Source organism: Cotesia typhae, unplaced genomic scaffold (assembly GCF_013202065.1).
Source record: "Cotesia typhae breed Kobodo isofemale line unplaced genomic scaffold, CoteBio_Ctyphae contig_43, whole genome shotgun sequence".
Lineage (NCBI taxonomy): Eukaryota > Metazoa > Arthropoda > Insecta > Hymenoptera > Braconidae > Cotesia > Cotesia typhae.
In genome coordinates, this window is record NW_027423752.1 from 2,553,537 (window position 1) to 2,569,777 (window position 16,241).

At 27.6% G+C, this 16,241-nt stretch overlaps 1 protein-coding gene across 1 annotated transcript; it reads right to left on the reverse strand.

Annotated features, from left to right (window-relative positions):
• Positions 1-8,723: 8,723 nt before the first annotated feature.
• On the reverse strand, positions 8,724-15,629 carry Osi2 (DUF1676 domain-containing protein Osi2). Its single transcript, XM_074244331.1, has 5 exons — positions 15,615-15,629; positions 15,320-15,444; positions 11,212-11,530; positions 10,921-11,114; positions 8,724-9,190 (listed from the first exon to the last, which is right to left on the reverse strand). Exons 2-5 carry the CDS (start codon positions 15,417-15,419, stop codon positions 8,832-8,834), a joined length of 972 nt encoding a protein of 323 aa, XP_074100432.1. The 5' UTR covers positions 15,420-15,444; positions 15,615-15,629; the 3' UTR covers positions 8,724-8,831.
• Positions 15,630-16,241: the final 612 nt, after the last annotated feature.

Here is a 16,241-nt window from a genome sequence, read left to right on the forward strand (position 1 = left end):
TGTATCTTGTTCTTGTACTCTTATTTTTTTCCATTTTTCATGAAAATACAAAAACTGAAAATCGACTATTCTCGTAACTTTAACCTCAAACATCTTTTGTATCAGTAAGTTCAGTGAAAAATAATAAGAGACTTTTTTTGCAGAACGTTCAATTTTTTATATCAAAATATAATTCTTCCTTATGTTAGAATGGTTGTGAACCACTCAAAAAATTACAAAAAACCAACTAAATTTTTAGCATGTTATTAGCCTTTAAAACTTTGGATGCCATGGTGGTAAAGTTAATATTAAAATAACTTAGTAACTAGGCAAGAATTTTTCTGCTTTTATTTGATACCGATTTTCTACCACCGTAAGAAAAATTTCCAAATAATATAAAGAAGGACCACTCTTCAAAATTTAATTCTGCTAACCAGAAATTGAGAATAAATTTTAACGAAAATCTAAAAATTTTTGTGTTCTACTTTTATCTCGAAAAAGTCAACTTATCGAAAAATCATAAGAAAACTTTTTTGCAGAGCATTTTATTTTTTTTAAATACAATTTTGATACTAGCAGGTAAGTTGCTTGTCAGACAAGATATAAAACTCTAAAGTTAAAAAATTTTTTTTTTATGTTAAAGAAAAAATAAAAAGTTTCAATTTGCAGTCTCTAAATTTCAATATTAAGGACTCAAATTTTAGCAGGGTTTTTATTTTAGCATTCTATGAAAAAATTTCAAGATCATTAAACAAAAAAATTGTCGATTTTTTTAAGCAGACTAAATTTAAATTTTCCTAAAATCTACTAAAAATGTTTGAATTTAATTTTTTAGTAGATTTCATAGAAATCTAACTATTGCATTGGTTCTCATGACGGAACTTTTGAAAAATTTTGCTATATTCCGACTTAACTCGACGAGCTGAGTCAGAAAATACATATGGTTCAAAAGTTTATATATGTATGTATATATATATACGATATAACGCAGCTTGTCACGACGATAGCATCACCAATTTACAACGGATCTTTACCAAACTCAAAATACTTATTCTACAGATAGATACCGAAGTTAAGTTCGAAGATAAGCTTAATCGATCAAGTAATTTAGAAATGCCAAGATTTCAAAATTTTCAAAATCATAAAAATTCATATTTCTTCACTTTCTAACTCGAATAACTTCTGAATGGAATAACTTATTGAATCTCTGTAAACTGCATTTGAAAGTGCTTTAAATAAGGTTTAATTTGAATACCAAATCATATGTGTAGTCTTAAAATTAAGTCCTATTCCGCTATGCCAAATACCACAATTCGTTTGCTTCTAAAATTGACTGTGACGTTGATTATAACTATTTTCTAATTACGGTTATCAATGTAACGGTTATAATAAAACAATAAATGAATAAAAAAATTTTTTAGGTTCACAAAATTAAGTCAATATAATCAAAAATTAATTTACTATAACAAATTTCATGTAATAATAATTAATATTAACAAATCTCATGTAATAATGATTAATTATGATAAATTTTATATAATAACTGTGTAAACTTTGATTACAATGATTACAATATACATCATACGTTAATCTAATTGTATTTTTGATTAATAAGTGATAAAATGAAATCTACTTCCATTTCGGCTGCCGAATGGCTCTTTTTTTTTTTTTTATTGTTAATGGAGCGAAAAATTCATAAAATTCTCGTAAAAATCACAAAACCACAGTAATTTATCAATATAATCTCGCGACTAGACATATGAAATTCATGATTGCTAAATAATAATGCAAAAGTACTAAAATTTAAACGACATTCATTAAAATTAAGTTGTTAATCGAAATGAAAACCGACAGAATTTAAAAGCAAAACATAATAAAACATCGTAGCAGAAAACCAAAAATTAATAATCTTCATAAATTGATAATAGCAATAGTAATAAATAATAAACAATAAACTACACATATGAGAAGTGACCTCGTCTGGACACCGAGACACGTCGAACGAGTACTCTCACCGTTTGCTCAAAAGGGAAGAAAGGAAGTGAGGGAGAACAGAGTTTGCGGTATTAGTATTAATCCGGAGCAGCTTTCCACGGTATTGGTGACGGAAGGTCAAGAGCTGTTAGATATCCGTTTATATATTTCTAATGTCTATAAATATCTGTATGTTTAACGTAAGTGCGTCTACATTTATTCATATCCTGATACTCTTGGGAACATTTATGCGTTCTTACACACACGGAGCCATACACCTATAACAAATGTATGAAATGTTAATTAACTCATCGTTTAAAACGTACTTATAATATATTATATTGAAGTAAGATGGGCAAAGGAGGCCAATACTTTTCAATAATCGTGTCGAGATGCAAAGCATGGATGCGTTTTGGTGCCACCTTTTCTTGCAACAATTATTAAATTTAATATATTCGATAAGAAAATAAAAAAGATTCGGTGAAATCATTTTTAGATGTCAACCACAATTTTTTGATTTGCAGCCTCATTTTTTTGAGAAAATTGCTTCTTCTTTGGATCTAACGGACAGACGTGATATTATGATTTGATACTAAAAATCATATGATGAATTATTTTAATTTAAACGTAAACTTTTTCCACATTATAATTAATTTAAAAGTGATCAGTCGAAAAAATAACTTTTTTGCACGCTTCATAACGTGATGCGGTTGAGGTAGTGTTTTACTCCCTTCAAATAGATCTATCACAACCATCTTGCACTTATTCAATAATATGAACATATCGAGAAAAAACATTAATTAAACCATCTTGTACTTTCTAAAAATCATCTTATGCCGCTACTTTGGAAAAAAAAAAAAAAAAAAAAAAAAAAAAACATTTCGAAAAAATTTTACGTGGATATTCTGATATCTGTACGCTGATTTTGTATGTACTTACGATAACTCAGGAAAAATTTTGATGTATCGAGACCGGGCTTTTTTTTATTAGTTCCATAATTCGATGAACTGGTGCCGTATTGTCGATCGAGGCGAAGCCAAGGTCAATAAACATGTAATCTGAGGCTTTCTTATTTACTGTCCAAGGTGTGTATACTATTTTTCTCCTTGATAGAGGCGGAAAGCGCCAACTTCGTTTAGCGCAGCAGGACGAAAGTTGACGCTTTCTTCCCGTCGAGCAAAAAATCGTATATTACACCCCTTGGGAAGGAAAATAAAAAAAGCCTCAGATCACATGTAATTGTTGGCCGTGGCGAAGCCGAGGTCAACAAACATGAGATCAAGCAATCATATTCCTAGATTTTTTTTTGACTGCGTGCGCATATGACAAGAAAAATGATCGCCAATAATTAAAAAAAAATTAGAAAATAATTTGTAAAAAATTACTTTATTTTTTCTCTTTTAAAAATCATTTGTACAATTTATTGAAAAAAAAAAAAAAATTAAATAAATGAGCGTTATAAGGCGTGGAGTTTTTAATTTTTCGAATTTATTTTTTCTTTGTGAATTATCGGAATTCGAGCCGCTAGTAATGAATATGAAGCATATTAGAAGTATTTATTGATTGATATTGAATTAATGGCGTGATAAACTTGTAATAGTCAATAATTATCGTAATGGCAATGAGAAGAATAATTCAATCATTGATTGTACTGGTGGAGTATTTCCGGTCTCTCTAAAGATTAAAAGGAGGCCACTTGGTCAACAGGTTCGCAGTTCCGTCCGATTCTTTGGATCCTCAGTGAGAACTTATTCGACCGGTTTAGTTCTTTATGTGTGTGTCTTTGTGTGTAAACACACATTGTATATGGCGAGTTAGATAAATGCTGGCGAGTTCTAGAGGCAATGGAGACTAGTGAAAGATACTTCCTTTCCTACGGCATTTAAATTGACATTTATACGAGTATTTATAGGCACGGAGAAAATATTTTCGCGGATTTTTTCGTGGAAAGGAAGAAAGTTAAGGAAAATTTCTGAAAGGATTAGACGTTGATGAGAGATTTTTTCTTCTGAAGAAAGAAGGGTGGAAATATATTTCTTTAATAAATAATTAACAATTGTTAAACAATGTTGATCTGTTCACAGAAAAAAAAATTTACTTGAATCAATCAAATAATTTTGAAGATCTTAATCTTTTTGATTTGAGTGAAAAAATTTTAACACCAAGAAATTTTTCTTGGCTTAAGTAAATTTTACTTGATTCAAGAATTTTTTGTCTTAATTCAAGACAATAAAACTTTTCAAAATTATTTTCTTGGTTGAAGAACTTTTCACTTGATTCAAGTTAATTTTTTTTGTAGGGAAGTAATTTGTTTGTACTAAGTCCCGAGGTGGGAATTAAACAAAAATTTTTATTGAAATTAATAAGACAGGAATATTGAGTATAGATTAGAATGAGCCAAAAAAAAACAATTAATTTTTTTTTTCAAAAGAATTTAGAAATTTCGTTAAAAGTAGTAAAAATAAAAATTCTGTCAAATTTTGAGCGCTTAATATTGACATTTAGAGATTATAAATTAAGATTTTTTATTTTTTATTGCAATAACACAGTGAACAAATTTTTTTAATTTTAGAATATTTTTTCTCGTTTACATATTGAAGTTATAACAAGTGTGGGACTTATTGTTTTTCGGAAAATTTGACACTTCAAAATAAATCTCTTTTAAATTGTTGATAAATTCACTCTTTTAAAAGTTATTTAAGATTAAAGTTAAGATCCTGATAAATTTTAAGATTTTTTCAATTTTCCAGCAAAACTATCAACTTCATCGAAAAATGTTACTGGATTTTTTTTTGTACATAATTTTATTTCCTACTAATTATCCAGGCTTAATTTTACGAAATTCTTTTGGCGTTCTGAATTATTCGCATCTCAATGGGAAATATTTTCCAGAAAAAAGTCCAACAGGTTTTAAGAGGAGTTCTTGTACATATATTTTATTAACCTACAAATAATTAAAATTATCAATAAAATGCAGATGAAAATATTGTAAAAACCGACGACGTTAGCTGAGTGGTCAACAGCGCACGGCCTACAAGCACTCGAACTAATTCACCGGCCAGGCGGGGGTTCGAATCCCAAGCTGGTCTTGGCTTAGTTGAGATTCGACTTATGCGTAGGTTAAGATTTTCACAACCCAAAAAAGACCCCAACGTACCACTCCCAATAGTTAAGGTCGGCGATATGACCACAGCAGTTCAAACCGACTCTAAATCAAAATTAATTAAAAAAAAAAAATTAGTGTAAAAAAAATATTTTCTACAAAAATGACACTTACATCTATTAAAATAAAATGCGTAATTTCGAAGATATGAAAAATTGAATATTTTAAATTTAAGAAAAATTTTGAATTAAAAAAAAATTTTTGAACTTAACGCATTTTATTTTTAACTTAATTTTTTGATTTTCTGAAAACCAATTTAATTTTTTAAATGTCAAATGGTACGAAATGAAATAAAAATTCAATTTTTATTATTTTTGCAGTTTTCAGAAAAAAAAAACTGTCCAAAATTTTAAATTTCAGCGGAAATATCGAAACTAAACTCCTGTTAAAAAATTCTATGAATATCAAATAAATCGTTTCACCCTAAAATATCTTAGGAAATGCCCAAACACAGCTCCTGCCAAAAGCGGAACTCAAAATTCTAATTTTAAAAGGTTCTTCATGAAAATTGAATTTTGGCACACCCTAATATAACATACATACTTTCACATATTTATTACAATTACTTGTTCATTATCATAATAGAACATTTATACACTTATGGGTGATGATAATACCATTGCGTTAATCACAACTACTATTTCCACTATAATTAGCCGTTTAATAAAGCTACATTGTAACTTGTATACAAGCTATATTCCAAGAAAAAAAAGTAACGCTAGGATACTTATTGTCCGCAACGAATATTTACTAACTAAAAGAAATATCAAACCTATACTTATCATAAAAATTAAATATCATCATAAATAACAACCTGCCATACATTCTATGCTTTGATTCTAATCATAATAATAATTGTAGCTGCCTATGTTTACCTAGATGCTCGTATTGGTATGCGTTGCACGTCGTAAGCACTATAAAAAATGAAATTTACTATTAAAAATAAAATGAATAAATTCAGGTTTCCATAATTCTCAGCTCTCAGATCCAGGTTCTAATGTCGTTTATCGTAAATTAATGTTATGCTGATAAATATACACACTCGTCGTCCATGACCCTGTTCTTTGCATACCTTCCGGTTCGCAGATCGTGGCACACCTTGTTAGCTCCGCCACCAGCTGCAACTCGATGCGCTTGATCTTGATCACTAGTGAAAATGGCACGGAATGCAAAAAAATTACTTGTGTCTTGCCTCTGGAATATAACCATTTATAATTTATATTACTTATATTAACTGTCTGCATTTGTCAAGACTTTAAATGATAAATAATTTCAATAAAACATGCATATATTATTCTATTTTATTTTCTAGGGTCGTAAAAAATGCTCACATTTTATTTCTTTAACAAAATTTAAGTTGAGGAGAAGTTTGTGAAAATTTAAGAGGATGCAATTAATTTTTAATGTATGCTAATGAAAGCTGATTTTAGTGATAGATGATGCGTCAATGGCACAATCGAAAGAAAGAAAGAAAGTAAAGGAAAGTGCGCTTTTAAATGGCAATGACGTCAATGATAATTGATAATCTTTTAACATTCGAGTAGTATGGATGTATTTTCTATTTAAATATATTTTTGTTACTTTTTTTTTACATCTTAACTTACTTTGGTAAATGATTAGATTAAATTGTTGCTTTTCTAAATGTGTACATCATTTGATTGCTTGAGTGGAGGCCGAATGCTTAATAAAATTATTTGTAGGAAATTGAAATTGATGGTTATTGTTAGTTCATATGTTGTTTATTTTGTTGATAGTTTCTAATGACAATGATGATGTAGACTATGACAGGAAAATGATGTGTTTGTTGAAATAAATAGAATACTTATACGGATAGATCAGCCCAAGGACTAACAATAAGATTATAAATAATTACTATCAAGCAAGGATGAAATCTGGTGTGAAATAATATTTGAAATGACCAAAAATGAATATTTCCAAAAGTTGACTTTCATTAAACAATAGCAAAAAAAAATTGCATAATTTTTCAATTTTTCTGAAATAACTAAAAATTTATTGAAATCACGGACAATTCAATATATTAAAATTTGGAGAGGAAAAAATTTTTAATATTACAGTGACCATTTTTTCATCCCACTATTTCATTAAATAATGAAGCACACCAAAGTTGTGTCAAAAAATTGCGATCAACGCTGGAAACTACAGTGTCATTTTTTGAACGTATAAGAACACTTAAAAATTATTTTTACGAGAAAATGGTTATACAGAAATTGATGAAGCATCTATCACAATTTTTGAGATTAAAAATTTTTTGTATATTGGGGAAATTTATTGAAAGATTTTAAAATAAAATTTTTAATGTCTTTTCAAGAAAAATTGAAAATAGTTTGGAAAATCCGAATGTGCACGCCTCGTAATCTCATTTTTTACAATAAAATTGATTAAAATAAGATATAAAATGTAAAAAAACACCTCAATAGTCAATGTAACTTTACCGTAATTTGTAAGTAAGTACTATTTATAGATATCAGATGAAGTTACATTCACAAGGTTACAACTTAAGATTTTACATTTGACTTTTTTTTTTTTTTTTTTTTTTTTTATTCACTAAACAAATAAGAAAATGCTTTTAAAGAAGTTTAGCAATTTTTTTTATTGTTTTTTTTTATATTTATTACTGCTAACAATTAAATAATTAATCAAATTATAAAGAAAAAAAAACAGAAAACTCTGCTATGGTTTAGTAGCGCCATAACTCTAAGGTGAGGAAAAAAAATACTATAATAAAAATGTATGGATAAATATACAAAAAAATCAACAGTCATATATTAGTTTTTTATAAATGATAATTTAACGATAGTGAATTGAACGCTCATATTAACTAAGAAATTCTGTCGTGTGTTACTTTAGATAATTAAAAAAAATTCCGGTACGATAATTTTTTCGACCAATTTTGATGCCACATACACCCATCCATACACGGATGTCCAGAAAAGATTATGTTTAATGTTATTATTTACAATGTTAAACAAAAAATTGTTATTGAAATATATTTTATGTGCCTGACAAATTATTTGACTTGATATAAGTGCACTCAAATTAACCTGTAAGTGCAATATAAATAACAAAAAATCAATTTCAGTTTCGAGAAAACTGCTTTTTTTGAAATGTCGAGATTAGAGCACAACCTCAACGCTTCGCTTATGAGGCGTGCAGTTGAAAAAAACTTGGGCTTTATCAGCGTTATCGATTCAATAATTAATAATCAACTTTTTATTAGATCTCAACGTTTTTAGGTCTTTAGAACCTATTTCGACCATTTATTTAAATACGCCTTTTCGGCTTTAGGAATTATTTTTCTTAAAGCCAAAGGAGCTACGTCGAACAATTTTTTTAATTTCATTTTGAAAAACTAAATTTTTTCTCTACGAACGTTCGGAACTTCAGGTAGATAATTAAAGTATCAACAGATTTAAAATAGATTTTATTGAAATAACTTTTTATATATATTTACAAATTATCATACTTGATAAAACATACAAAATTATTTAAACATTTACACGAATAAATTTACACATACATAATCAAACAACAAAGTTCAAAAATATATATATTATCGTAGTCATTTATCATTTCTCAATATTTACACTCTAAATGCCACTTGTCATGTTTCACATAATACTAATGCTTATGAAAGTTCTAAATATTAAATCAAATTAATTTATACCTTGTCTAAATTAATTTAATTTAATTTAATTTAATAGGGCTTGTAACCCGAGTAAGCTAGGTTTGAACCGTATGAATTCGCATCTGGCTGATAATTATGGTAACTAGGCTCATGATAATGATCTTCAGAATATCCAGAACTACTTGAGTCCTTGTAATGAGGAAAACCAATTCCACTTTGTGAGTACACTGGCGGCTGATAATTATTCATCAGAGGTTTGCAGAATTTGAAAAACGCTATCACACCTGGTATCACTATCGCCAAAAATCCCAAGAATTTTTTGAAGGACGCCAGACCCAGGATTAGCGGTAAAAATAGTAGTAGTTTCAGTTTAAAGAGCTTCAGAATTATTAACATTGGTATTAATAATTTTTTTAGGCGATTGCGTGCTGAAACAAAAACAATTTTTTATCTTCACAATAATTTATGAATTATAAATTATTATTATCGAGAAATTTTATTAATCAAAAAAGCTGCGGAATTCCTTGTCTTATTTCGCCGGTAATTCTAAGGAATGAATATTATGACACAAATATAAATTCTACAAGAATTATGGATGAAATCATAGACAATAATTTCATTAAATAACTTATATCATAAATGTAATAAATCATTAAATGAAAATGTGATATTTCAAGCTCAATAAATTTTTTTTTTTCGTCCAGAATTTTAAAAAAATTTTATACACACTAAAAAAAAAAATTCTTAACTGGAGGGTAAATTTTCTTGGCTCAAGAAAATATTAAGGAAGATTGAAAATTTCTAGAATGGAGTGAAAGTTTCTTGAGCCAAAAAAATTTCTTCTTGCTCCAAAATAACTTTTGTCTACCTTCAAATTTTCTTGGTATAAGAAGTTTTTTTTTCTGTGCATGAATTCGCGAGATTATGATGCGTTAATTAATTCAAAAGGGACTTCTTAAGGTTGCTCGGAGGAATCCCGGAACAAATTTTGAGAATCTCTTCTACAGTCCTTGCGAAATTGAGAATAAAAGCTAGACTGGCCGAGTTCCGCAGAGTTTTCTCTGCGATTTCTTTGGACTTTCCTGAAAAACCTTGAGAAGTCGCTAATGAATTAATCAACGTACCATAATTTTGTGAATCCATACTACTACTATATTAATTGCTTATCCAAAACTGGGTAAGATTCTGAAGGAAAAAAATTTTTATTGAGCTTAAAATGTCTTAGTTTTATTTAATTTTGTACTAGCAATTATTTATAGTTTAAAAATTTATAATTTTATGGTGTAAAAATTTTTTTGGATTAGAATTATACAATAAAATAATTCAATAGTCGAATTTTATTTATTGTAAATCACATCAAATGAGTGTAATATTATTCTGAATATAATTTTGTCGTGAGAGTAAATCACCGTGAAATCAAAATTCTTAGAGGTCGTTATTCACAATGATTTGCAGATAAGAATATTAGCACTAACAAGAACAATTTAAAGAAACTACTTGAATTTAAATTTACTACAACATTCAAGTGACATGAAGTCATGACTAGGCAGTAGCCTATCGGATCCGGCCCATGCTTACCTCAGCATTGGACCGGGTTCGAGTCCGGCTTACGACAAGGAATATTTTAAATATTTAAATGTATTATTCTGCTGAGCCCAAAAAGATAATACGAGTTCCAATGTCAAAAGTTTACCCCCTACCGTAGTCGCTCATGACCTTAGTAGTCTATGCGACTTTAAACAAACAAAAAAAAAAAAAAATTTCCAAACGATGGACATGAATTAACTAAAATTAATTAGTAACATATTTCAGTATGTTATGATCAATTAAGTTAAAAAATTCAAATTTTTCAAGCGTATACTCTTAGTAGAGATAATGTGGCCCTTTTCTTTATTACCATTTTTTAAATCGAAATTACAGAAAAATTCATTTATTTTGTGGTCGATTTCATGAAATTTACCTAGAACTGAATAAATTTTACAGTAGACTACGGAAAAATTTGTTGAAAAAAGTTAAAAAAAAATTATCTCACTTACTGACAAATGATCAGTTCGTGCCATTCGTCCCATGATTACCGTGAATTTAACGGTAATTTTCAAAGAAAATTTCTTTCAGTATAAAAACAAATATCTTAATAATAATCCCTAAAATTACTCACAAAAAAGTGTATCCTTTTTATTTTCAAGCGTATCTAATTCATCAGCAATTTCGTCCAAAAACCGAGGTGAATATACTTCATTTTCACCCGTTTCCGATGACGGTATTTTAACTTCAATAGCTACTGTTTTCAAAAATTTTTCCGCTTTTCTTTCGACAAATTTCACTAATTGATCCCATTCACTATCATCTGACCTAAAAATGAATTAAATAAGTCTTATTAACACAAAATTATTTCACAAATCATAAATTTATCATGATTAATAAATTAATAATCATTATTATTATTTACCTTGGTGAACTAGTATATTCGAACGGCTGCCGATTAACTTTCTGCACCAAATCTCGCCCCATTCTGACAACCCTTACATTGTCATTTAAATAATATTCATGCTGCTGGAAAAACTCCGACAGTGAGTTTATGGCACGTGATTTAAAACATTCTGCGAAATCTCCGCCCAAACAATTCTCGTTCATTTTTGCAATATAAGGATCCACGTGCTGACCGGTACCGAATCCAATCCAGTCAAACAAATTTTTTCCCTGGCGGGTGTTGTTTGAGTTCGTTTGTGATTCTCGAAAGTCATTGATTTCGAAATTGACTTTTCCATCTGAAAAACATAAATTTTATCTGTCAAAATTTAGTATTTGAAGAAGAACAATATTTTTATGAATTTAGATAATGTACAGGACATATATATTATTAACGAATACCATTACAACCGATAAAAAATTTAATAAAATTTGTGTCAGAAAGAAAGCTGAGTTGAATATTTCAGGCAACAAGAAATTTCTTTAAAAATTACCGTTAAATTCACGGTAATCATGGGACGAATGGCACGAACTGGTCATTTGTCAGTAAGTGAGATAATTTTTTTTTAACTTTTTTTTCAACAAATTTTTCCGTAGTCTACTGTAAAATTTATTCAGTTCTCGGTAAATTTCATGAAGTCGACCATAAAAAAAATGAATTTTTCCGTAATTTCGATTGAAAAAATGGTAATAAAGAAAAGGGACGCATTATCTCTACCAAGCGTATACGCTTGGAAAATTTGAATTTTTGAACTTAATTGATCATAACATACTAAAATATGTTACTACATATGTTTTTTTTAAATTTAATATTCTTTACACACTGAATATTATTTTATAAAATCACTGTAAAAAGCATGATTTTTAAGATTAATTTTGTGTTAAAATCTAGGAACAGAAAAAAGAAATTAAGACTTTCAGATATAAATATTTACACAAAATAAATGTTGCATGAAAAATTTTTCCATTTAAATGGATGTACATTTATTTAGATAAATAATTTTTTACAAAAACATTTCATTTGTAATAAATACATGAATTAAAGCTATTCTTAATACTACATATATCCATTTACAAAACTACAATCAAATAGTGTCCGAGTATTTTAACTCATACTACATAATTTTTGTTGACTGAAGATTAATACATTTCACAAAGAAAAAGTCTCATATAATTATAAAAAATTTCCCTGAATAAAAAAAAGTATTGAGACAAAGGAAAAAATATTGAAAAGTATTGGATTGACTAGAAAACCAATAATTTTCAATCGTTTTTTCTTTGTCCCAATACTTTTTCTTCATCAGGGTCACTAGGAAAATCACGACATTTCTTAAACATGAACTGTATGCAATACATAAACAACACGATTATCAGAATTGATATGATCGTAACCATCGTCCAACACCACCACGATGCCATAATTATTTAATTATTTTATTTCTAAATCAATGAGGACCCTAGATGATCGATGATTTTTAAAACAGAATTTAATTACAGTTTTTTGAATTACAAAACTGAATTCTTGTAGTTTCTCATGAGATTTTCCTTATTTTTTGCTAGGATTATCACTGAGTTTTATTGCAACAATTTGAACTTTTTTGAAAAACAATATCCTGTAACATGAATTTTATTATTACTTATTGGGTTAATTGAAAAAATTCCATTGCAAATCAACGTTAAAATTAAATCATATAAATATTTGGATATAAACCACTGTCAAAAATTAATTCATTGTAAAAAGAACAATATCTAAATTTTTTGTAAACATTCATCGCATTTTTGAAAGTTTCTCACCTTAAATCTCACTATGTAATTAGCCTTAAATCTAACTATTTCACAAGCGTAAATAAAATTATTTTAAAGACACTTGACACTTTATTTAACACCACTGACAGTAATAACTATGAATAAAGTACAATAATGTAAATAGACAAGAATCAAGTAATATGAACTGTAGTTGTACTACTTGCTAGTAAGCTTTTGGATTAAGGTTGTTATATTAAACACAGATATTTTATAAAATAATATTTTCTGAAATGTTTTTGGAATTCTAAGATTATTTCAATCAAATAAACCAAAAAAACCTTACTTTAGGTACTTTTCAGTCTTTTAAAATTTTTGTGACCTAGTAAAAAGAAAACTCGATGGTGGGGTCCAAAAAACATCTGGCGAGGGCTGGAAAACTGAACACCCTATTGTATTATATCATTCGATGGTTTACAAGTAGAACCCGGAAAAGGGGGAACTTTTTCATAAATCGATATTTGGAATGTGATATCATCAAGGAGAACGATCAAACTGGCGGCCAAAATAAAATTTGGTCAAAATATCTGTGTTTAATATAACAACCTTAATCCAAAAGCTTACTAGCAAGTAGTACAACTACAGTTCATATTACTTGATTCTTGTCTATTTACATTATTGTACTTTATTCATAGTTATTACTGTCAGTGGTGTTAAATAAAGTGTCAAGTGTCTTTAAAATAATTTTATTTACGCTTGTGAAATAGTTAGATTTAAGGCTAATTACATAGTGAGATTTAAGGTGAGAAACTTTCAAAAATGCGATGAATGTTTACAAAAATTTAGATATTGTTCTTTTTACAATGAATTAATTTTTGACAGTGGTTTATATCCAAATATTTATATGATTTAATTTTAACGTTGATTTGCAATGGAATTTTTCAATTAACCCAATAAGTAATAATAAAATTCATGTTACAGGATATTGTTTTTCAAAAAAGTTCAAATTGTTGCAATAAAACTCAGTGATAATCCTAGCAAAAATAAGGAAAATCTCATGAGAAACTACAAGAATTCAGTTTTGTAATTCAAAAAACTGTAATTAAATTCTGTTTTAAAAATCATCGATCATCTAGGGTCCTCATTGATTTAGAAATAAAATAATTAAATAATTATGGCATCGTGGTGGTGTTGGACGATGGTTACGATCATATCAATTCTGATAATCGTGTTGTTTATGTATTGCATACAGTTCATGTTTAAGAAATGTCGTGATTTTCCTAGTGACCCTGATGAAGAAAAAGTATTGGGAAAACGAAAAAACGATTGAAAATTATTGGTTTTCTAGTCAATCCAATACTTTTCAATATTTTTTCCTTTGTCTCAATACTTTTTTTTATTCAGGGAAATTTTTTATAATTATATGAGACTTTTTCTTTGTGAAATGTATTAATCTTCAGTCAACAAAAATTATGTAGTATGAGTTAAAATACTCGGACACTATTTGATTGTAGTTTTGTAAATGGATATATGTAGTATTAAGAATAGCTTTAATTCATGTATTTATTACAAATGAAATGTTTTTGTAAAAAATTGTTTATCTAAATAAATGTACATCCATTTAAATGGAAAAAATTTTTCATGCAACATTTATTTTGTGTAAATATTCATATCTGAAAGTCTTAATTTCTTTTTTCTGTTCCTAGATTTTAACTCAAAATTAATCTTTAAAATCATGCTTTTTACAGTGATTTTATAAAATAATATTCAGTGTGTAAAGAATATTAAATTAAAAAACAAAATTAAAATTGAATTACGAAAATTGACAAAATAAATAAATTTTCTTGGACCAGGATACGTATTTTCTTAAAGAAAGAGAATTAATTTTGTTGGAATAAGTGAAATTTTTTGTGTCAAAAAAAAATTTTCTCTTCGCTCAAGAAAACAATTAGGAACAAAAATATTTTCTTGGTTCAAGTGAACCTTTTTTTCTGTGTATGAAATTATATCGTGACAAGATTTTCTAACAAATAAAAGTCTACAAAATTCTTTAGAATTTTATGATAATTATCTCTCTGTCTTCGATAAATTTTTGTCAATTTTTAAATTATATAATTTCATGAAATTTTTATTAAAATTATATGAAAATATATGAGTTTCATGCTAACAAGATTTTATGAATTTTATATATCATTTTACAAAATTTTCCAAGTCTTTATAAAATTTTGTAAAATTTCAGCACTAAAATTTTATAAAATTGAAAAAAAAAAAAATTTATCATTTGATAAAACTAATTATAATTTATCTTGAAGTCTATATTTTTACATACCGATAAAATTACTTACGTTTACTTTCAGTCGATGTGTCTTCAAAGGTAACCGTCAAAACCGACGTTACCAATAGAGATAACAAAAACTTCTCTAACAAAGATTTCATCAATTCCATCTTTTGATTTTCAAAATATCTTCATCTGAAAAAAAAAATTAATTACTATCATTAAAATTATTCATAATCTACAAATTTTATCCAATAATTTACAACCAATCCTTAAGTTTTAAAGTTACAATAATTATAAAAAAAATGCACACCAATTTCGTTTAAGAAAGCCGATAAAAATAAAAAAACATTTTTATTACTCACATATTTTTTATATTTTTATGGATAAGCCATAAAATTTCCGAAGTGTATAACAGTAATTTACATTCCATGTCGTTGATAGAATAAATTAATTTATTAATTGATCAAAAATGCGAAATAGCTACAGTGATATTCAAATTTAAATACAAAATAAAACGAACTGTAATTAATAATCAATAATAATATAAACGAAACAAAATAAACTGAAAAATTTAAGCGCAGTGTTGCTATCCACGCGGTTCTCCAGTAAACTACCGGTTAGTTTTGTGTACACTCGACACGTACAACGATCACAACAATACCGTTATCTTGACAAGCCAATGAGGACTTCCATCGAGAGAGAATGTCTTCAAATTCTTCTTAATGTTAATGTTAACTTATATTAAGATTGACTTTATTTATTAAATTAATTTAATTTGGCGCAGATTTTACGAAATTCTATGTTTAATTGAGTTGAATGAATTTTCCGACTCAATAACTAAGTAATGAATACTTAATACTTAATACTTACGGAAAATCACTAATACAAAATTGGATCAAGTGGTTCGACTTTTAAAATTTCGATCGAGACAGTAATGAGGCCGAGGATAAAAAATACTGAAGACGAAGAAGTGCGAAATGAAACGGGCT

Coding starts and splice junctions, on each gene's coding strand:
- Osi2 (XM_074244331.1), bottom strand. CDS start 15,419: ATGGAATTGATGAAATCTTTGTTAGAGAAGTTTTTGTTATCTCTATTG. Junction 11,115..11,211: donor GAATATACTAGTTCACCAAG/GTAAATAATAAT, acceptor ATTCATTTTTAG/GTCAGATGATAGTGAATGGG. Junction 9,191..10,920: donor TAAAAAGGATACACTTTTTT/GTGAGTAATTTT, acceptor TTTTTGTTTCAG/CACGCAATCGCCTAAAAAAA.